At 46.2% G+C, this 22,602-nt stretch overlaps 2 protein-coding genes across 2 annotated transcripts; both read left to right on the top strand.

Moving 5' to 3' along the window:
• Window positions 1-359: 359 nt before the first annotated feature.
• Window positions 360-6,746, top strand: LOC109772246 (phosphatidylinositol/phosphatidylcholine transfer protein SFH6). Its single transcript, XM_020330932.3, has 15 exons — window positions 360-689; window positions 2,003-2,099; window positions 2,190-2,514; window positions 2,627-2,726; window positions 2,850-3,116; window positions 3,251-3,328; window positions 3,404-3,505; window positions 3,575-3,624; window positions 3,724-3,823; window positions 4,301-4,399; window positions 4,741-4,854; window positions 4,974-5,148; window positions 5,374-5,762; window positions 6,213-6,287; window positions 6,383-6,746. The coding sequence occupies exons 2-15, from the start codon at window positions 2,093-2,095 to the stop codon at window positions 6,401-6,403; spliced, it is 1,902 nt and encodes a 633-aa protein (XP_020186521.1). The 5' UTR covers window positions 360-689; window positions 2,003-2,092; the 3' UTR covers window positions 6,404-6,746.
• Window positions 6,747-19,714: 12,968 nt separating this feature from the next.
• On the top strand, window positions 19,715-20,444 carry LOC141041808 (uncharacterized). The gene has a single exon (XM_073509168.1). It carries the CDS (start codon window positions 19,908-19,910, stop codon window positions 20,190-20,192), a length of 285 nt encoding a protein of 94 aa, XP_073365269.1. The 5' UTR covers window positions 19,715-19,907; the 3' UTR covers window positions 20,193-20,444.
• Window positions 20,445-22,602: the final 2,158 nt, after the last annotated feature.

Here is a 22,602-nt window from a genome sequence, read left to right on the forward strand (position 1 = left end):
TCTTTCGAACCAGACATAGTTTTGCATAACCCGGTTTTGTTAAAAAAAATCAGCTAAAAACTCTTTTTTGTAAGACCCAACGCTACAGTCTGCTATTCTATCCAAAGGCGTGTTTACGGAGAGAGAGAGAGAGAGAGAGAGAGAGAGAGAGAGAGAGAGAGAGAGAGAGAGAGAGAGAGAGAGCTGAAAAATGGGAGACACGGTGCGCCATCCAAGGGGAAGAGGGCAGCACGCCAGCAAAGCGAAAGCGCCCCACCATCAAATCAAAGGCTTTATTCCGGGGTCGGCACTTTAAGCTAAAGCCGGTCCGCCATGGCCCGCGTCGACGAATGAATGTTTAGACCAGCACCACACCACTTGGCGACCAAGAAGAAATTAGCGCCTCCTCCTGCTAGTGCATAGTTTTATCTCCTCTCGGTTAGGTAGGGCGAAAGCAAGAAGCTTCTCTTCTCTTCTCCCCTTGGGCGTCCGTCGCTATCTACCCCGCCAGTCAGCAGGTTGGTTAGAAGCAAACATCCCACAGCTACCAACCTGTCTGCCCCCTCCTCCACCTTCCTCCAATCATACGAGCTCCTCCTCCTCCTCTGTTTTGTCTGCGCGCGCGGGGGGAGGCGGGTATCGCAGATTCCTCGGTTGCCGCTGCGGTCCAAGAACCGGGATTCCGCCCTTGGTTCCACCCCCACCCCAAGGTCAGGCGATCCTTCTTCTTGTTTGTCGCCATGGTCTCATCTCCTCCCCTTCTCTCTCTCTGGCGGAAAATGGAATGAAATCGCCCGGACGCGCTATGTTTCCAAGTTCCGTCAATCGGGGAGCATAATCGCGGGGATTCGGCGAGCAGTTTGCGGTCCAAAGCGTGACAAGAGAACCAACCACCGCCAAACCAATGCGGCTTGTTTCCTAATTTGATTTTCATCCGCCATGCGGGCCTTCTTGTTTTTATGTTCCCTCTGAGCTGCGTAGAACTGAATCTGTCTGTCTGTCTGTCTGTCTCTCGAGTCCCGGCTATGAGAGCTCTCGGACGAAACCAGTTTGATTCAGTTCCTGGTTTTTCCTCTCAACCTCTTGGTCATCTGTTGGCCACCAGAGTTCAGTTTAATTCTGATTTGTGTTGTCACCTATAGACGTACGTCGATTTTTCAGTCCGTGGAGGATTGTTCTGCTGTTGATTAGTGGATCCCCTGCATCCAAGTTCAGAGCAGAGCAGCTATTTGTTTTGTTGGGGCTTCCATGCAAATCTTGCTGCAGTTTTCTTCTTCCTTCAGTTTGGCCAAAGGCAGGGTAGCCATCTCTAAATATATCTTTCTGCAGTTTACAGCATAGAATTTGTTTAGATGGTTAGTAGGCAAGAACCAATAGTATTCGCTGGTGTTTTTGAGTCATCTCCTCCTTCAGAGATGCTCTAAGTGGCAACTTGTTTACCCCATCATACAGATTCAGTCGATTTTGCTATGGATTTTTTAGTACTCAAAATTACTTGTTAAAAACGTAGTCAATGGAGTAACAAGTACTCACATTATTAACATGGCTAAATGTGAATGGTTTAATTTGCGCTGAGCAGTTTCGGTGATTAACTCTGGTCAAAAGCTGCTTGTTAACCTGACAGGCATGTGCACACATTTTGATGATTCTTTCTCCCCTTTGCAAGCAATTTTTATGGTTCTTTAATCTGTAGTTACTAGTACAACCTGTAACCATCATTGTACCTACCGATTCCTTTCACCTTAATGGCGATGTTTCGTTTTCCTGCAATGCCTTGCTTTGGTAGCGTCAGAATAAAAGTTCTCCCTCCCAGTCATGTTGTACCAAGAACATTAATTTTATGCCAAAGAAGGCCTTTATGCAAGGAAATTTTAGATAGTGTTGTTGTGTACTCTAAAGTCTGACAGGCATATGTTCTCATGATACATTTATGCAAAGACGTTTAGATAGTGTTGTTGTGTACTCTAAAGTCTGACAGGCATATGTTCTCATGATACTCTGCTCGATGTCTACTCCATTCCAGGTGCATTTGTGTGGATGAAGATGGCAATCCAATAATTGCCTAACAGAAGCCACCCAACCTGTAAATTCAGTCTTCTCTGCTTCCAGCAAAATGTCAGGTATAGTCTTTCTTAGAAAAAAAAAAGTATGCATATCGTCTTGCATTTCTGATCTGTTTGCTAATTTGTAATGACGTGTTCCGCATGAAGTGCGGCGACGGTCGGAGAGCACGGAGGGTCTGTTCTTATTCGACGAGCGAAAAGACCGGAGGTCAGACGTGGAGAACTCAGAGGATGAGAGGAGAAGGCTGTCCATTGGCGGGTCACTTAAGAAGAAAGCGCTGAATGCATCAAGCAAGCTCACACATTCGCTCAAGAAGCGGGGGAAGAGGAAGGTGGAGCATCGGGCTTCTTCCTTCACCATTGAAGACGTCAGAGATGAGGAGGAGGAACGCGCCGTGTTCACATTTCAGCAAGAGCTTTTGAGCAGGAACTTGCTATGCGACAAGCAAAATGACTATCACATGTTGCTGAGGTTGGTGCTCCAACATAACTCAGCAGCAGAGAAAGAGCTACCGAAGCATGGATAGAGAATTTCTTGCTTTGTTTACAAGTCTAAAACTTCCCTGCCTCTATATATACTGTAGGTTTTTGAAGGCAAGGAAATTTGACACTGAGAAAGCCATTCATATGTGGGCTGAGATGCTCCAATGGAGAAAAGAATTCGGTGCGGATACAATACTCGAGGTGAGTGAGACTAATGATGCATGCTGGCCTATAGATGGAAAATTATCTTTAATCTATAACTAGATTTGTACCTCTCCTCAACAATATAGCCAACACTTGCCATCTTGCAACTGAATCCTGTAGGATTTCGTTTTTGAAGAGCTAGACGAGGTGCTTTCCTACTATCCTCAGGGTTACCATGGAGTTGACAGGCAAGGAAGACCAGTATACATCGAGAGATTAGGGAAAGTTGATCCAAATAAACTGATGAACATCACTACTGTTGACCGCTACATCAAGTACCATGTGCAAGAGTTTGAGAGAGCCTTCTTGGACAAGTTTCCAGCATGCTCTATCGCGGCAAAAAGGCATATTGGTTCTACAACCACTATACTAGATGTTGAAGGCGTGGTATGATGGTTCTTCCCATATTCGCAGGATCTTATCTCTATGTAGAAGACTAACTTTGCCAATTTTTATTTTGGGACCCAAAATAGTTAGCATAAAGATCACGTGCTGACATTTCCCACTCTATTATGCTGCAGGGTTTCAAGAACTTCAGCAAAACAGCAAGGGAAATGTTAACTAGAATGCAAAAGATAGACAGTGATTATTATCCTGAGGTATGCCTAGGTTCTGTTTCTTATCTTGATGAATACTTGGTGCCACTTTGTTTAACACTTTAAATGTATGCTCAGACACTGCATCAGATGTTTGTTGTAAATGCTGGCGGTGGTTTCAAGCTACTATGGAATTCAGTGAAAGGTTTTCTTGACCCTAAAACAGTCTCAAAGATACATGTGAGCATGAGTCTGCTGTTATTTTCCTCTTTTTTCAAATAAACAATTCTGATCGATCCTCAAATTTAGGTTTTGGGAACAAAATTCCAAAGCAAACTTCTTGAAGTAATAGATGGAAGGTGCACTTCTCATTTACAACAATTTGGTATAATGTTATTGATCAGAAAGCTTTCTCCTGCTACCTTTGACTGACTGAAGACTTCTTTTTCTATTTGCAGCCAACTTCCTGAATTTTTGGGTGGAACATGCACTTGTGCTGGTGAGGGAGGATGCCTGAAGTCTAACAAAGGTCCATGGAATGATCCTAACATTATGAAGGTGAACTTAGTTTATTTTCTCTTGCGTTATATGTGCTTCTCTTTCATTGTTTTTCTAAAAGCAGAGATTTTCAGTTCAGTTTTTGAATATTAAGAACTTGACAATGCCATGTTGACAAAGATTACCATAAATATATGAAATCCCACAAATAGCTTTGTAGTGGCATGCTTCAAGTCGAGATACCATGAATATATGAAATGCCAAAAATAGCTTTGTATTGGGCATACTTCGTGGCAATGTACTTCTCAACTGCTGGACAAGTTTGTGAAGTAGTCTTCTTCTTCTTCTTCAAAAGGATACTACTGCACGCAATTCACGGTGACCTGTCCAGCTAAACATACCACTAACTTTGAAACTCCTCATATGCTTTATTTAGATTTCTTTCAAAGTTCTTTGTCCTCACAATTTCAGTATCACTTTTTTCATACATGATATACAACAGCATTCTCAACTGCAGTACCATGTGTTTGCTTTTAGGTTGCACATAACAAGGAAGCAAAATTTTCAAGGCATACAAGACGCTTATCTGAGATCGAGCAACGAAGGGGTTCATTTGCTAGGCTACATCTTTTGAAGGCAAGTTTAATACTTCGAACCACTAGTTGTTACTCATCATATGATCAAAACCCTTTGTTTCAGTTAAAACACCATTAGCAACTTACCAGTTCTCTGGACCTATCGGTTTAAAGAAGCCGACTGTAAGGTACACGCCACATGTTGGAGTGTTTACCCTATCCTCGTAGTTAATCGCAATCCATGCACTTGTTTGCATAGTGATATTCAGTTTCCACACACAAAAGAGAGTAATGCGCATTGATTGTGCCTCTTAAAATTGGAACCCTTTGTGGTTTCATCAGCAATGTTTATCTTAGCGTCCATAATAATTTGTCCTTTTTTTCTCTCGTTGCAAATAACAGGGTAGAAACAGTGACACGTCAACAGCTGAGTCAGGATCAGATGTTGATGATCTGGGTTCTCCTATGATGAGAAGCACATTAGGGTGCAGTCGATTAGCTCCAGTTCGTGAAGAAGTGAGCTTTTCCTCCTGAATCTTAACCTTTGTCCTCAAAATATACAAATGATTGATGTGTGCATACTGAATCTCCTAAGTTTCTACCTCAAAATACTGAATCTCCTGCGTTTTACACAGATGCAGATGAGAGCACGAGAGTCTGCAGCTTACTACAGTTGCGATGATCACTTTGTTGTGGTGGACAAAACAGTCGATTATGGCAGAGGAGGATCAGTGCCAGATAAAACCTGTGCCTCAGAAGTAAGAGTTCAAGCCCGGCATTTAGGCACCGACACAACACAAAGCATTCCAGGTATTTTTACTTGTGGTCTTCTGAGGTCACTTTATGCAAATATAAAGTGATCAACTATTTTTCACTCTTTCTCCGTAAATATTTGCTGAGTTTGTTAATTCTTACTGAAGATCTTACTATTAGTATTGAAATGAACAGATAGTGCAATGAACTAAGAGCACATTTTGAAAATAAATATTCAAGATTTTCTCATGTTTGTTCATAATTTTTTTTTACTCTCTTTAGATTCTTCAAGAAACAGCCGTGGTATACTAGTACCCAAAGAGATGCCGGAGGAAGGGAAATTCTATCGATTTCTCAGATTACTGCTGGTTCTGGTTGTTAGAGTTTTTACCTTCTTACGCACAGTATGCAGTCAGCCAGAGATAACGATGGTCAACAACCCACTACCTCCAGCTCCTGAGTTTGAACCCATCTCTGGTGAGCATCCCGCACTGGAAGCATTCAGTGTGGACTGTGTCAGGCCTGTCATTGAGCGCCTTCAGAAGCTCGAGGGTCGGGTTGATGAGCTCGGAAGCAAGCCCCCAGAGATTCCCCTGGAAAAAGAACGCTCCCTCTTGGACTCATGGGATAGGATCAAATGTATCGAATCTGACCTCGAAAGGACAAAGAAAGTAAGCGTTCGTTAACACCATTGTTTTTCTTATGAATAGATATCGACAAAGTTAAGGAAATACACTGTATTCTAAATGTTGGAAATGGTCAAGCAACAAGAATGCCGAGATCAAGAACTTGAAAGACAACTTGAACATTTTTGTTAGGAAATATTTTAATAAGAAAATACACTGCATTCAAAATGTTGTGAATGATCAAGCAACAAGAATGTCTCAAGAATTTGAAAGACAACTTGAACATTCTTGTTGGGAAAGAGAGGGGAGTGAATAGGCTTTTTTCTTAACAGCACTTTCAGCTAAGGGGCTCCATTATTACTTGGTACCAAGAACTGGCACAATCATCATGCATCCTTTGGAAATTATCTTTATTTTCATATAGGGAATTACCAAATATATCTTGCTGCCAATCTCAGATGTAATATGAAAAAAATATCCCCTTCCATGAATCAGGTTCTGCAGGCTACTGTGATGAAGCAACTAGAAATTGCAGACTCAGTAGAGGAAGTTATCTTGTCAAAGCTGCACGTAAGATCAACTGCTTCTCTCTCTTTTCGCTTGGATTGGCTTATCACTGCATTGCCAGCCTCACCATTTTACTGCTTCTTAATTTGTTTATGCAGAGGCGAAGATTTTGTGCGTAATAGACCATCATAACTCCTTAACAATACGCACCATGGGGGTAATTAAACTTGAGACAACATTTGGGTGGACAAATTTGGCGGGACAAGTTATGCATAAGACGGAGCCAACGAGTGCCGGATGTAATTTCAGTTCAGATTGGCTCAAATAATGGGTGTTGGTCGGTCATAGTGAAATCACTCTGTTTCATCTTTTTATCTTCTACTCCCTCTGTAACGAAATATAAGACGTTTTTTGGTGTAGTTGACTACAATAAAACGTCCTACATTTTGTTAAAGAGGTTGTAACTCCCAAGAATCTGTTTTTCATGTTTGCAAAGAGGATAATGGATGGACGCCATAAAAATGCTTTACGTATGTGGTACGTCAAAATATAGTTAGGCCATGTACACTGGATTGATGTTAGTTTTTTTTCACGGTAAGGTCGAAGGCCATATATCAAACAAAAGTAGCCATTACAAGACCTTCCTTATAAGAATACGAAATTACAAGCAAATCCTTCTGCATCCAAGGGGGGCGCTTGTTGGAACTCAAAAGCTTGTAGAAGCAGTGGTTGGGAAGTCTTGTAGATAAGAAGCCAGATACAATGTTCTGTATAGATCGCCATCCCGGAGAAGCTGACACATTGGAGGGCAAGAAGATACTGCTAGACAAAGGAGGGTGACACAAATCTCACAAGTTCCCTAACGGAACGGCATATGGCTGAGCTTCATTGGACGGAGAGGAACTAGAGAACTAAGACACGTCAGAATGCACAAACACTGACCACGCTAGACTGAATGCCTGACGGTGGACACCATCCTTTGACTCATTGAGGTCACTGAGAGGAAGGGCATCGACATGGGGAGAGCTCAGGAACCGTTATTCACATTGCCGCCACTACCTAAACTTCACCGCGACAAAGCCGACGAAGAACTTGGAGAGACTACCAAGCACACAAATCCGTGGTTCCCCTACCCTCACGTCGTTGTAGAACGTCATTGATGTGTTTGCGTCGAATGCCATGTCCATGCCCAGGAGCACATATGTTTAGAAACATGTTTATTAATATAGTTAAAAATAACTTTGATTATTATTTGGAACATTGCGAAAAATATGAGCATATAATTGTTTGTGTGTACGAAATGAAATATCCGTCATGTATTAAAAAAAATGTCCCTAGTAATCGTAAAAAAGTGGGCTTTTTAGTGCTGGGCCTAGCAAAAGAAAAATCGGCGTATATTGGGCCCTCCAGCTTCTTAAGAGGTTTATCTAAAAGACTCGCGATATAACTAGGAAGGCCTTTCAAATACCACACATGAGTCATGGGATATGTTCATGTATACAACAAATATATTCATGTATTATTTTGTACGTATTCAAAAAAACATGATTTTTAAAAAAAGGTCATACAGGTGTGAATATATGCTTCATATACTGCAAAAGGTTATCTAAAAATAAAAAATAAGCAGAAATCAAAAGGAAAATAAAAATGGATACAGATAGAAATATAGTAAACTAAAAAAAGAAAGAGAAACCTATTTGTACCGGGAATGGGCCATGCGCGCGCATGTGAGCGCTGATGCAGTGAGCGTCAAATAGGGATTGTGGGTCAAGTAGCTGATCAACACTGATCGCAAAAAAAAAAAAAAAAAAAACTGATCAACACTGTTTTCTGTCAACAGTTTTGCGAGCCTTTGACCATGACCAGTCTTCCTTTCACAACAATAATTTCCATTTTTCTGTCAAACAATTCTGCGAGCAAGGATTAGGAAACTCCCGCCTGATGAACGAGAACGTGCCGTGCAATCTCTGAGCTGACTAATACTGATTCGTGTACGCGTCTAAGACTTATCCGACCCCCTTTTCAATTCGCTCGTATGACAACGCACGGTCTAGCTTGCCCCGAAACCATTTCAGGTCAAAACAGTTGTACTACAATGCCAAAGCGGACGTGTTTACAACAACCAGCAATAGGTGATCGACAGGGTAACGAACTGGAATTTCAAGAGGCAATAACCAGTTGACATTTCCAGCTTGTTGTACTTGTGCATCTCCCAGTCCCAGGGCTTTAAATACCGGTACAGGGGCCGGCCTTTCCAAACCAAAGCTCTAGGAGCTCAAGCCGCAACGATGGTTAGGATGCTGGATCTTGCTGCGGCCAAAGGCCTCTCCGAGCCTGGCAATGTTGTGGGCCTAGCTTTCGTCTTCGTGGCCGTCGTCGCGGTCGTGGCTATCGCCGTGTTCAGCTGCGCCGATGGCCCGGACAGGTCCGGTGTGAAGCCTAGACGTCGCCGGCGTCATTGGGGTGGCGGTGGCGGGGGAGGAGGGGGAGGCTGCGGAGGAGGCGGCGGCTGCGGGGGTGGAGGCTGTTAAGGAAGCGCGTCGTGCAGAGCAGTCCTCACATATATATGGGGACTGTGCGTTACAATCTGTTATATAACTATTGCACCACCGTCATATTTGTGTGCCTATGGAAATTTCATCCATATTTTGACTTGTTGTGAATATATTTGTACCACGTACCATGTATATATTTGTTTCTTGATACCATTTGGCTTGTCGCCTGTTGCCCCCGTTTTGATGTGCTACCGAGGTTCCGAGCACTATCTGTACAAATACTATGCATATATGTGCTCGTAACTTTTCTTTATTCGTAATTTTGAGTACTTGTTCCGGCCATGAACATGTAGGCGGCATCGCCAAGTGCCAAGTGTTAAGTTGGACGTCGCGTGCTCGGTCTATGGTAAGGTGTTGCTTCAGCAAATGCCCTTTTGGGCTAGGGCCAACGACGGCGAGTCCCTCCAGTGCCGTTTACCTTGGTGGCTAGATAAAATTGTTTGTGCCCTGTTAAACATTGTATTCTCTGTGTATAGACACGGTATTTGTATAAACCATGTATATCATGTCGTAGGCCTGTGTGTATCTTGTGTGTTGGTTAGGCAGGTAGGATCGATCTCTCTTAACGTTGTAGTTATCCTGTAGATAGATGAGATCGATCCTAACCTCCCGAAACCTCTCTCTGTAATCTCGCTGGCCTCGTGCCTTATTTAACACGCACGCGTCCCTGCCTAGGGCATGCGCTTAACCCATCGTTTCACATGGTATACAGAGCCCTTTCTCTTCATCTCATCTAGCCATGTCGAGCTCCTCCTTCTCCGCCATAGCCATGGCCGCGCCCTCCATTGCTTCCCTTGGCCACACCATAACCGAGAAACTCACCCGCAAAAACTTCCTTGTATGGAAGGCACAAGTCCTGCCGCACATCAAGGCGGCAGGGATGACCGGCTTCATCGACGGCTCCGTCAAGGAGCCCCCCGCTATGATCGTCACGGAGAAGGACGTCGCCGGCAAGAAGGAGCCTACCTCCGCGCCCAACCCCGAGCATGCAATATGGGTCACCCAGGATCAGCAGGTTCTCACCTTTCTGATCGCATCTCCATCTCGAGAAGTCTTGATGCAGGTCAGTACGTGCACCACGTCCGCGACTCTCTGGGCAGCGCTGTTGTAGAGCTTCTCGTCGCAGTCCAGGGCAAGGGTGATCCAACTCCGCTCACAACTCGAGCACACCCGCAAGGGTGATCTCTCCGTTGCGTCCTACTTCACCAAGATGAAGGGCATCGCCGACGAGCTTGCAGCCGCCGGCAAGCCACTCGATGAGGACGACGTCGTCGACCACATCCTGCAAGGACTCCTGCACGAACCCGACTACAATGGGTTTGTTTCTGCAATCTCCACCCGCACGGCTACCGAGCAGCCGATCGGCCTCAACGAGCTCTTCTCGCTGCTGCTATCGGCAGAAGCCCGCATCGCCGCCCAGACTGCGTCCTACTCTGCCAACCTCGCGGCCAGGGGCAGTGATCGTGATGGTGGCAACTACAACAACCGCCCCGGTGGCGGCAACGGCGGCGGCGGCGGTGGTGGCGCCCGCGGCTTCAACAATAACAACAACGCGGGCGGCTACAACCCGGGCGGCGGCGGTGCGCCGCAGCAAGGAGGTGGTGGCCGCGGTGACCGCGAGAAGTGCCAGATCTGCAAACTGGAAGGACATGGAGCGTGGCGCTGCAAGAAACGCTTCGACCGCGGCTTCAACAACAACGTTCGCAACCCTGCGGGCAGAGGAGGTGGAGGTGGAAACCGCTCGGCCAATGTTGTTCACTCCTATGGGGTGGACACAAACTGGTACCTTGACACTGGTGCAACCGACCATGTGACCGGAGAGTTGGAGAAACTCGCCGTTCGCGACCGCTACACCGGCACAGATCAAATCCACACTGCAAGTGGACAAGGTATGGACATTGCTCACATTGGTCATTCGGTTCTCACCACCCCTCATGGCTCCTTAAAGCTTAACAATATCATTCATGCTCCACAATCTGATCAGAGTCTTCTTTCTGCCTACAAACTTATTAGAGATAACAATGCTTTTCTCGAAGTTTACCCTGAAATTTGTTAAGGACCGAGCCACCCGGAGAACTGTTCTTCAAAGCAAGAGTAGAGGTCGCCTATTTCCTGTGTCTGGCCGCCATGATGCACCTACCCGACAAGCTCTCAGTGTGGTCAAGCCATCTACATCAAGATGGCACAAACGCCTAGGGCACCCTGCTCTCCCGGTGGTCCAGAAAATTCTTCGAGATTTTAGTCTTCCAGTGTCCAATAAAAAAGATCACCTCCTTGTGTGTGATTCATGTCAAATGGCCAAGAGCCATCAGCTTCCTTATGCTCGTTCCACTAGTGAGTCAAAAGCTCCTTTAGAGCTAGTTTTTTCAGATGTTTGGGGTCTTGGACCCGTCTCTGGCAAAAATACTATGTTAGCTTTATTGATGATTTTAGTAAGTTCAGTTGGATGTACTTGCTTAAGAATAAATCTGATGTTTTTGCGAAGTTTCATATCTTTCAGCAACATGTTGAACGTCTTTTTGATCGCAAAATCCTTGCTATGCAAACGGACTGGGGTGGTGAATACCAAAAACTCCATTCGTTCTTTGAGCGCATAGGCATCACGCACCATGTGTCGTGCCCCCATGCACACCAGCAGAACGGATCCGCTGAACGCAAACATAGGCACATAGTGGAGGTTGGCCTTTCCTTGCTCGCTCATGCCTATATGCCTCTCAAGTTTTGGGACGAGGCTTTCCTCACGGCAGTCTATCTTATCAATCGTGTCCCTAGTCGAGTCATTCATAATTAAACTCCACTAGAGCGTTTGTTCGGCACAAAACCAAACTACACTTTCCTTCGTATTTTTGGTTGTGCCGTTTGGCCAAACCTACGTCCTTTCAACAAATACAAGCTCGAGTTTCGCTCTAAGCAATGTGTATTCATAGGGTATAGTAGTCTTCATAAGGGCTACAAATGTTTGGACGTGTCTACTGGCCGTGTGTATGTCTCTAGAGATGTGGTGTTCGATGAACACGTTTTTCCTTTTGCACAACTTCACCCAAACGCCGGCGCCCAACTCCGAAAAGAGCTTGTTCTTCTTCCCTCCCACCTTCTCCCATCTCCACAATTTGTTCCTGGGGGTGCAGAAGAACCTAATGATCATGTGTCCATGTCGCATAATGCCTCTGCTGAGAGTGTGCAGGAAAGTATGGAATCAATAGGTGAAACCGGCTATGATTTTATGCTGGACTCGGACTCCACAGGGGCAGCCACAGATGATCCCGGCTCCGATCCCCGTGTGGATCCAGGCGGGCGAATCCCCTCGGGATCGGCCGTGTCAGGCGCAGGCGGATCGCCTGCGGGATCCGCGCCCGTCTCCGATTCGTCGCCCAGGCTGGACGACCTCGCGGCGGGGCCAGGTGGGCCTCCCGCACGTGGCTCTGGTCGGGCGCTGGACGCCCCGGCTCCGCGGGCCGCTCCCGCGGTCGGGCCAGGCGGGCCCCCTGCACTTGGCTCTGGTCGGGCGCCGCTGCAGGAGGGCGCAGCTGGGTCCCCTTCGCGTGGCCCAGGTGGGGCCGTGTCCTCCGATGCGTCCCTGGATGCGCCAATTGGCAGCGTGGGAGAGGCGGCTGGCTGCGCCGGCGCATCTCTACAGGAGTTGCATCCCAGCGGATCTTCTACGGCTGCTGGATCTGATGTGTCATCTTCATCCAATCGGCTTCAACAACACCTTTCTCGCCCGGCTTCGCCGCCTCCTGAACGCTCCCGCACCAGGTCACAGAGTGCTATAATTAAACCCAAACTTTACAATGATGGTTGTGTACGTTGGGGCTCCTTTTGTGCCACAGGTGAACCGCAAAGTGTGAGTGAAGCCCTTGGTGAACCACGATGGAAGGAGGCCATGGATGAGGAATTTGCTGCCCTTATCAAAAACAGGACTTGGCATCTTGTTCCACCAGCTAGAGGGAGGAACATTATTGACTGTAAGTGGGTCTATAAAATAAAAAGAAAATCTGATGGTACTGTTGACAGGTACAAGGCACGCCTAGTAGCCAAAGGGTTCAAGCAAAGGTATGGAATTGATTACGAGGACACATTTAGTCCTGTAGTAAAGGCTGCTACTATTCGGTTGATTCTTTCAGTTGCAGTGTCTAGAAACTGGTGCATTCGACAGCTAGATGTTAAGAACGCGTTCTTGCATGGTGTTCTCGAAGAGGAAGTGTTTATAAGACAACCTCCTGGGTATGAAAATCACAAATTTCCACGTCATGTTTGTAAGCTTGATAAGGCACTGTATGGACTGAAACAAGCACCTAGAGCTTGGTACTCACGCCTGTCATTGAAGTTGCAGTCACTAGGTTTCCTTCCTTCCAAGGGTGATACATCATTATTCTATTACCATCGCCATGGGATTACTATTTTTATGCTCATTTATGTTGATGACATTGTTGTTACAAGTTCATCACCTAAAGCAGTTGAGGCCCTTCTCAAGGATTTGAATAAGGAGTTTGCTCTCAAAGACTTGGGTACTCTTCATTTCTTTCTCGGGATTGAGGTGAAGATTGTGCCAAATGGTATTGTGCTTTCACAAGGGAAGTATGTGCAAGAAATTCTTCAGAGGATGGGGATGAAAGGTTGCAAACCGTCGTCCACGCCATTGTCCACCTCTGAAAAATTGTCTCTTCATGATGGGGAGGTACTTAGCGCCGAGGATGCCACCAGGTATAGGAGCATTGTAGGAGCTTTACAATATTTGACATTGACTCGACCAGACATTTCTTATTCAGTCAATAAAGTTTGTCAGTTCTTACATGCCCCTACTACTGTACATTGGACTACAGTAAAAAGGATCCTCAGGTATTTGCAAGGAACTAAGGATCATGGACTCAGACTTGGCAAATCGGATTCAATGCTTGTAAGTGCCTTTTCAGATGCAGATTGGGCAGGTTGTCCTGATGACAGAAGGTCCACAGGGGGGTTTGCAGTCTTTCTTGGCAGTAACTTGATTTCGTGGAGTGCTCGTAAGCAACCCACTGTCTCTAGATCCAGCACACAGGCAGAGTATAAGGCCTTAGCTAATGCAACTGCTGAAGTAATCTGGGTTCAGAACTTGTTGACAGAATTGGGTATTCATCATCCCAAGGCAGCCTCACTTTGGTGTGATAATCTTGGTGCTACATATCTATCTGCCAATCCTATTTTTCATGCCCGGACGAGCATATCGAGATTGATTATCATTGTGTCCGTGAACGGGTGGCTGACAAGCTGTTGAATATCAGGTTTATTCCTACTGGTGATCAGGTAGCAGATGGTTTTACCAGCCACTCACTCTGCGGCAGTTAGAAGCTTTCAGGCACAATCTCAACTTGGATAGTTGTGATTGAGGGGGAGTGTTAAACATTGTATTCTCTGTGTATATACATGGTATTTGTATAAACCGTGTATATCACGTCGTAGGCGTGCGTGTATCTTGGGTGTTGGTTAGGCAGGTAGGATCGATCTCTCTTAACGTTGTAGTTATCCTGTAGATAGATGAGATCGATCCTAACCTCCCGAAACCTCTCTCTATAATCTCGCTGGCCTCATGCCTTATTTAACACGCACGCGTCCCTGCCTAGGTCATACGCTTAACCCATCCTTTCACATGCCCATCACCTTATTGTATGCGTGTTCTGCTCCTATTTGATCGACCAAATAGGAGCAAAAGATGAATTTATACATATTTAAAATTCAAGTAGGAAACATAGAAACCCAACAACAAATAACATCCAATAGAAACAATTTACTCACAGTGAAGTGTGTTTCCAACAGAAGAAATCTTTAGTGATGGTATGAACTAATTGCCGTCCTAGAGCATCATCCTAAACATAGTGCGGTGGTTCAGTTATCTCGTCTATGGATACCACAACCAGAAGTCTGGCTTGTAGATAATGTTGATGGTGCTATTGATACAATAAATTGGTGTCTGGTTCACGCAATGTCATCCGAAATTATGAAGGAACCTTTCATAAGACTGTTCTTCACAGCATTGGGGTATTGAGATCTTTCAAAAAAAACGTAAGGGTATTGAGGGCTCTTTCGTAGTGGAATTACTTGCTTGCTGGGATGAAGTGGAGGCGGTGAACACAAGAAGTTATAAGAATGCCATTCTACATATTGATTGCTCAAACATTTCACAGTTATGGCATGATGAAAGGAGGATGTCCATGGTTCCGCAATTGATCATTGAACGGAAGGAGTTCCAGTCATGTCTATACTTTATCCGAAATCATGTCTATACACGCTTAAGGGCCATTCATCTGTCGAGTACTAGATGGGTTAGGAGCTTCAGAGAAAATCGCTGAAAAAGATTAGAATATGTTGAAATTGTTTGGGAGAGAGAACTGGAGAAGTTTTTTAGTGAAAACCTGAGAACCAAAAAAGTTCCGGGACATCCTAAAAACTCACGGGATGGTTCAAGAAGGTTCCTCAACCCTCCTGAAGTTTCTAGAGGAGCCCATGGGGCTGCTGATGGGAATAATTGCATGGAAAACAAAAAAATCCTACGAGACAACGAATTCACCCAAGATCTAATCTACTTCTCCCTCCGTCCCATAATATAAGAGCGTTTTTTACACTACATTAGTGTCAAATACGCTCTTATATTATGTGACGGAGGGAGTAGATGCTAGCACGAGTGCGGAAAGTCTACATGCCCTTGTAGAACGAAAGCGCAAACGTTCTAATGAACGTGGTTGGGGTAATCATACTTTCCTCGTGATCCAATGCGATCCAGCACCATACGAACAGCACCTCCGAGATATGCACACGTACGACTTGGTGACGTCTCCTTCTTCTTGATCCAGCAAGCGTGAGGGAAAGGTAGATGGGATCTAGGTCGGCACCACGACGACGTGGTGGTGGAATTTATGTTGGAACTCCGGCAGGGTTTCGCCAAGCGTCTGCGGAGGAGGAGGGAGGAGTCATCCAAAGCATCTCTGAAATTGTCCATCACGGCCTAGGGTCGAGCCATACCTCCCTCCTTCTCATAAAACAACAATATTTCATTAAAATCTCCCGCCGTCAGCCAAGGCTTCTTACAATGATTTTTTAAGATCCCTAAAAGGCACCACGTCACCTCCTTCCACTAGTAGAAAATAGGGCTTTGGTCCACTCTCAATGTACACATTAGTCCCGGTTGCATTACGAACTGGTTTGAGACCTTTAGTCCCGGTTTGAGACACGAACCGGGACTAAAGGACTAAAGGGTGCGATGCCCTTTAGTCCTGGTTCGTGTCTCAAACCGGGACTAAAGGGGTTCTGAAATTTGTTTTTTGTTTTTCCATTTGTTTTTTGTTTTTAGTTTCAGTTTCAAATTGCTTATATCTTTTAGGATATTCGATGTTTTTGAGTGATTCTTTTTGCATTAGATTCAAATTTTTGTCTAGTTTGCACAATGCCATTTGTTTTCAGATTTGAATGATTTAAATATGAATTTGTTCAAATTTGCTTCAAACACTAGATTGTGAATAATTTGAGTTTAAAATAGTTTTTAATTTAATTCTTTTTGCTCCTAGTCACATGTCAGATTGTTGTCACAGTAAGATTTATTTGGTTATTTTTAAAATAATGTAAATTAGGATTTTAATTAAAACAGTAATGCTTTGCTTATATAGTTGTTTTAGTCCTTTAATTGTTGTTTTCAATTATTTTTAGTTAGTTCTTTCTATAGATTTTAACATGTTGTAGTATGCTTCTGTTAGACAACAGTAGATAAAGTTTTATAGTTAATTAATATTAATTTTGCTACTGTTTTGTATTAACAGTTGTTTAGCCTATAATAATAGTTGATGGTTAGTTTTCCTATATTAAAAAGTAATTCTTTTTGACACTTTAATAGAACGTGACTCTGGCTTGGTTAACCTTAGTTGTGACTCTTGTTGGGACGGTGCTAGCAGATGTAGTCGACGGTAGGATTGGATGGACACCATCCCGGACTAAAGGGGTTCAAACTCTACCCCCCCCCCCCCTAGTGTATCGCCATTTCAGTTTTGAAAAAAAAAAGAAAATGGTAAAATCTTCAAAAATTAGAATCCTTCGAGATGTAGTTATATTACTACATCTACTAGTTAGGAAAATTAAAAAATATAATTTTGGACATGTTTTGCAAAAAAGTGTGATGAAAAAGTAAAAAAAACTATATCTTTTGCATACGATGTCGAAAAAAAGTATAATATATCAAAATGTTCAGCATGAAAAGGAAAAAAGTTATGCTCAAATTTCAGTTTTTTTGAATTTTGGTTAAATCTGGTCAAACTTTGGGCAAACTACTTATTCAAGAAATATTAGTGTTACTAAATAATTGTTCAAGAATATTAGTGTTACTAAATAATTATTTTAGTTTTTTAATTTTGGTCAAACTGTGGTCAAACTACTTATTTAAGAAATATTAGTGTTACTAAATAATTATTGGTTTTAAGAATAATAGTTTCAAACTCAAACAGTGTAATGTGTGACTTCATGCTCAACTTCAACTCCTAAGGGTTAATAGGATTGACATCTTAGTATTGTCAGGAAAACAACAAGTACAGACTTGCAAACAAGGGGGAATAGAACTCGAAAGTTAAGCGTGCTCAGGCTGGAGTAGTGAGAGGATGGGTGACCAGTCGGGAAGTTAGACGATTTGGAATGATGAGGGATGATTAGAGATTAGAGATTAAATTGAGCAGTGATGAAGGGTGATTAGAGATTAAATACAAATAATTAAAAAAAATTGAAAATCGAGAAAAAATTCCAAAAAAATTGAAAAAATTGAAAAAAAATCCTTTAGTACCAACCAGAACTAAAGGTCGAGCTCTATGCAGCGGCCACGTGGAAGGCCTTTAGTCCAGAGGGGAACCGGGACTAAAGGGTCCGTCTTCTACTAGTGTTCTCGTTCATTTTTTACTCTCTATAGACCCTCTAAAACCCCACCCAAAACCATCCTCCTCCTTTATTATCATGCCAATGTGGTACATCTAGCACCACCCATCCTTGCAAACATTCCCTCAAAACACAGCAAGTCCGTCACTCTGACCATTAGTTTTCTGAATCAACATGTTAGGGAGGCCTAATTTCACCTCAGCCACTCCAACCCTTCTCCTAGGCATCGGGTCCTCCTTCTTCGGGACATCCCGGAGACCTCGAATTTGTTGAGCCATTCCCCAAACACCGGCAATTCCATGCCACTAGCCAGGGGCAACATGGACCCCTAAATCCTAAGACTGTGTGTGTGAGATACATAAACAAATCTATCTAACTTCATTTGCATAATATTAGGAGTAACCTTTTAACCATACACCTTTAGTTTAAGATGTTTATAATAATTGTACATCAGAACCTAATCATGTGCACTAAAATACAAAGAATTAAAATTAGGTATGTACATCAGAACCATAATCATGTACACTGAAATTTTAGATGCCAAAAGAGAATACAAAGAATTAAAACTTTATACATCATAACAATAATCATGTACAATGAAAATGGAGATGAAGGGCCTGTTCGGTTTCTCTCCACTCCTGCGACTCAGCTCCCGAAGTGGAGCAAGCTTCGGCAGCTTTTTATGGAGCAGCTCAAACCGAGCTCCTCAGCTCCGCGCAGTTGAGCGGAGTGGAGAGAAATCGAACGGTACCGAAATCCCTACATACCCCCTCCGTTCCAAAATAGATGACCCAATCTTATACTAACTTTAGTACCTGTGAAAAACTCTGTGAAAGACTAGACGAATTCACAATCATGGTCTGACGGATAGCTAGATGTGAGGGCCAACCGGCCAAGGCAGGCGCGCAATGGCAGCACGCTGGGTCGCAAACACGAAAACATGGCGAACGTCCCAAGACTATGGACCAGGCTGCCCCGCATAGCGGCATCAAGAACAAGAATCCCGAGCGGCATACCAAGTATAAAGACGGCCTACCAGATCATGGGTCCCTCCCAGGCCGGGGCCCTGGCCAGGGCCGGCCCTGCCACTAGCCTCATTGATGATTGATCCCTGCAGGGCTGGTCCGTCAAGCAAAGGCTTACTAGTGAGTAATAAGTACTCCATCTGTTCATAAATATAAGATGTTCTAATAACTTTTGTTGTCTGAATTAGATGTATATAAACACGTTTTACCGTGTTTGTTCATTCATTTCAGTCCATATATACTTTTATTTACATGGTAATACGTGTCTCATTCATATCATAAAGAACAAAGTACAAGTCACGTAAAGACCGACATGATAAAACTGAAATGATAGCAGAACATCTCTGAGCTTGACACCAACGTCCGTCACCAGCCTCCGGCACCACCACAGCAGCCACCGAAGAAAAGAATGACGAATCACCTCCTCACCCGAACTCGACGCGGCTCCATCGCTGATATGTAGCTTTGCGGACCTCCAAGGTGGCTCACCAAAAGTGAAGCCCTTACCGTTGAACGAATCAGACCGGGACAACGGACACGCCATCGAACTCCAGATCTGGCACCCAACCACGACTAAAACGCCGAAGGAGGAAACCATATCTGCCATCCACGAACCACGAGCCCAGCACATGCTCCGTCTTCCAGATGTCGTCGATGCAGACCACAATCTGCATCCACTCCTGGACTACCTCCCAAGCTCCACGCCGACGCTGGAGCAAACGCCGTCGCAACGGCGGAGCCCGAGGACACAGGTCCACCACGATGATGCCGCCGCCGCCACGCCATCCTTGCTTGAACAGACTGGTTTCCAAATCCATCCCCAACCATTGGACCGATGGCCTCATCAGGGAAGGGTCCGAAGAATCTTTATTCAGCATTGTCATCGTCGCCGCCGAAGCAAAGACGATGAACAACCTAAAAACCTAGACTACGAGAGAGTAAAAGCGATCCACACGCAAGATATTTGTCAACGAAGGGAGTGGTATACAGCGTCAAGCGTACGTGTTAACGCCAGTTGCTGCTGCTGCTGTTGCTGTTGGCAACGAACTGCAGCACGGATCGATCCCGTTCCAGCGTAATTTAAACGCGTCGGACGATACACGAGACGCGTGGATTCGTGACGGTAGGAATAGGATCAGTCAACACCCTCGGCCCTTCAACTAGGCGGTATCGGCACTCCCAGCTGGGTCGCACAAAAGGCGGAGCCTCCAGCAGCTCAAATGGTGAGGGCGTTGGATCTCGCCGCGGCGAGAGGCTTCGCCGCCGCCGCAGCCGACTCCGTGCAGCGCGCGCCCGGCGCCGTCGTGGGTCTGCTCTTTGTCCTCGTGGCCGCGGTCGCCGTCGTGGCCATCGCGGCGTTCGGCTGCGCCGACGACGGGAGGGCCAAGCGACGCCGCCGCGAGCGCTGGGGCAGCGGCAGCGGCGCCGGCTACGGAGGCGACGGGGCCGGCGGCGGCGGCTGCGGCGGCGGAGGCGGTCACGGAGGCGGCGGGGGCGGCGGTTGAGGAGCTGAGCGCGCCACGCGAGGGGGTGGCTCCATCCTGTCTACCTGACCCTGACGGACGGCTCGGCTTACTCTGCTTCTCTTTAGAATTTCATCGTCTCGTTGAATGTATCTGCGCTTCTGCAGTATAGATCGGGTGTAAGATACTTGTATGCTTATGGACGCCATTTTGCTATGTCATAGTGGCTGTTTCGATTGTTCTACTGAGTACTGAGCTAGAGACAATCTGTATGGAAACTTTGCTCTTTCTTGATCGTTGTGTTCATCATGACCTCTTCGATCGGCGGCGAGAACCACTGGCTAGCACCGTCCCGGAGGCCGCGATGGGTGAACGGCCGGATCAGGAATTCTTCGGTGGCGGCACGGGCGGCGACGCCGGTCAAGGAACGCTGGTGATGCATTTTGTCCAGCTATATGCATGTTTGTGAAGATCATTTTGCTGTTCCATGGTGGAAGATTCACTTGTTCTAATGAGTACTGAGGCTACCACCGATGGAGGCAATCTCTACTGTCAAACTCTGATCTTTTATCCTTCTGATCGTTGTGTGTGTTCATCATCGTACCCGCTACGGCGAGCACTACTAGCTGCCACCGTCCCGGAGGCGGGGGGATTCGGCGGTGGCGGCATGGGAGATGTCCGATCAGGAACTCGCTACTCATGCTTTTTTGTCCAGCACCAGCAGTCTCAGTCTCCGAGATGCCTCAGATCCACACCAAAAAAGCCTGTGGACGTCCCTCCAGAAGAGCAGCCATCGAGGAGCGAACGGAACATGTGGTGCTAGCACTAGGCACTGCTCATGCCGTCGGTGAGACCTGGCCGGGCCGTGTGGCTGGAGGCGACTAGCCAGTCTGGGCCGTCGGTGAGAAGACGACGGGAGGAGGCCCAAACATGGCACGCGCCGAGGCCGCCACGCCCACGCATGGCAGCGGGTACCGCGCGCTACGCGACACCGGGCCTCGGAGGCGTGCATGGCCGACACAAAGAGAAAAGGAGAGGAGAGGTCTGGAGATGGTCCTAGTGCTACTGTAATACCATGGAGCGAGTGCACAGCAAAAGAATGTTTGCTGACGCGCATGGTCAAGCATGCGCACGATGATTGCATTTGCATCCGGGGAGCAACTTGGGTCACGAGGGTAATCTGGCACTGTCACCTGTTCTATTTACATCAAGCACTCGGAAGCAACTTCAACGCGCCGGCCCATTTCATCCGTGCGTGTGTGTTTGAATCGTGTGTGTGTCCGTCTGCATTAAAACGGACACAAAAGTCTATTCAACACGGCGACCCAAACGGGCACGCGTCCGCTTTTCGTCCGCGGGCGACCCATTCCAGCCCAAATTAGAGTCTTGTTTACGTCAGTGCGGACATGAGGCGGACGCGCACGACGCGTGCCTACTCCTCCCCTGGCCCGCCAGTCGGTGGCACATAGGCCATTCTCTTCCTCCCATCGACAGCATGCACACCCGGCCACCTCACCTCGTCGCCGCCGTCCCTCGGTTCCGGTGCCCAGACTAGCCGTCCGCACCCGCATACCTTTCCCGCAGCATGCCACCTTACAACGTCGCCGCCACTGCTCAGTAGCAGTGCCCAGGCCGGCCGTCCGCACCCACATACCTCCCCCGCAGCACGCCACCTTACAACGTCGCCGCCACCATAGCCTTGTCGCACCGCCACCGCAGCTTCCCCTACGTTGCCACCAGCACCACCTCGCCCGCGCGCCGACCCTGCCTGAAGCGGACAAAGGACGACGACCTCGCTCGTCGGACGCCGACAACGCCTGCTACCAGGTCCATGGGAGGCGCGAGACTCTTCTCCGGCCATCTTTAGACAACACCAACAAGCTATTCAACGGTTTGCCCGCAAGGTACAAATGGACTCCGCTGGCGAGTTCTTTTTCCACAATTTCATTTGCAAGTCGGATTATTCTTCATCCGACGATGAGGAGCTTGTGGCTGCTATGTTGGTCGCCCACGACCACCTTAGTATGCAGCGGCCGATGTGCCGGGGCTCCATCCCAAGGCACACTCCGGCGTTGAATCACAACCGAGAGAGCGGTCATTTCCTACTCTGGAAGGACTACTTCGAGACACCCAACCTGCTCTTCAAACATCACCTATTCTGGCGTCGTTTCTGTATGGCTAGGCATGTTTTCAACGGTATCTGGGAGGGGGTGGTGTCATACAATAAGTATTTCGAGTGCAAGGAGGATGCCCTTGGAAAGATTGGCTTCTCCACTTATCAGAAATGCACTGCGGCTATTCAGATGCTTGCATACGGAGTTCCCGGTGATCTCATTGATGAGTATGTTCGTATGAGCGAATCCACGTGCCTAGAGTCCATGTATAGGTTCTGTAAGGCTGTGATAGCAGTGTTTAGCCCTGAGTAGTTGAGCGAGCCAAATGCTGTAGATAC

This window comes from Aegilops tauschii, chromosome 2 (genome assembly GCF_002575655.3).
Source record: "Aegilops tauschii subsp. strangulata cultivar AL8/78 chromosome 2, Aet v6.0, whole genome shotgun sequence".
In the NCBI taxonomy this organism is placed as follows: Eukaryota; Viridiplantae; Streptophyta; class Magnoliopsida; order Poales; family Poaceae; genus Aegilops; species Aegilops tauschii.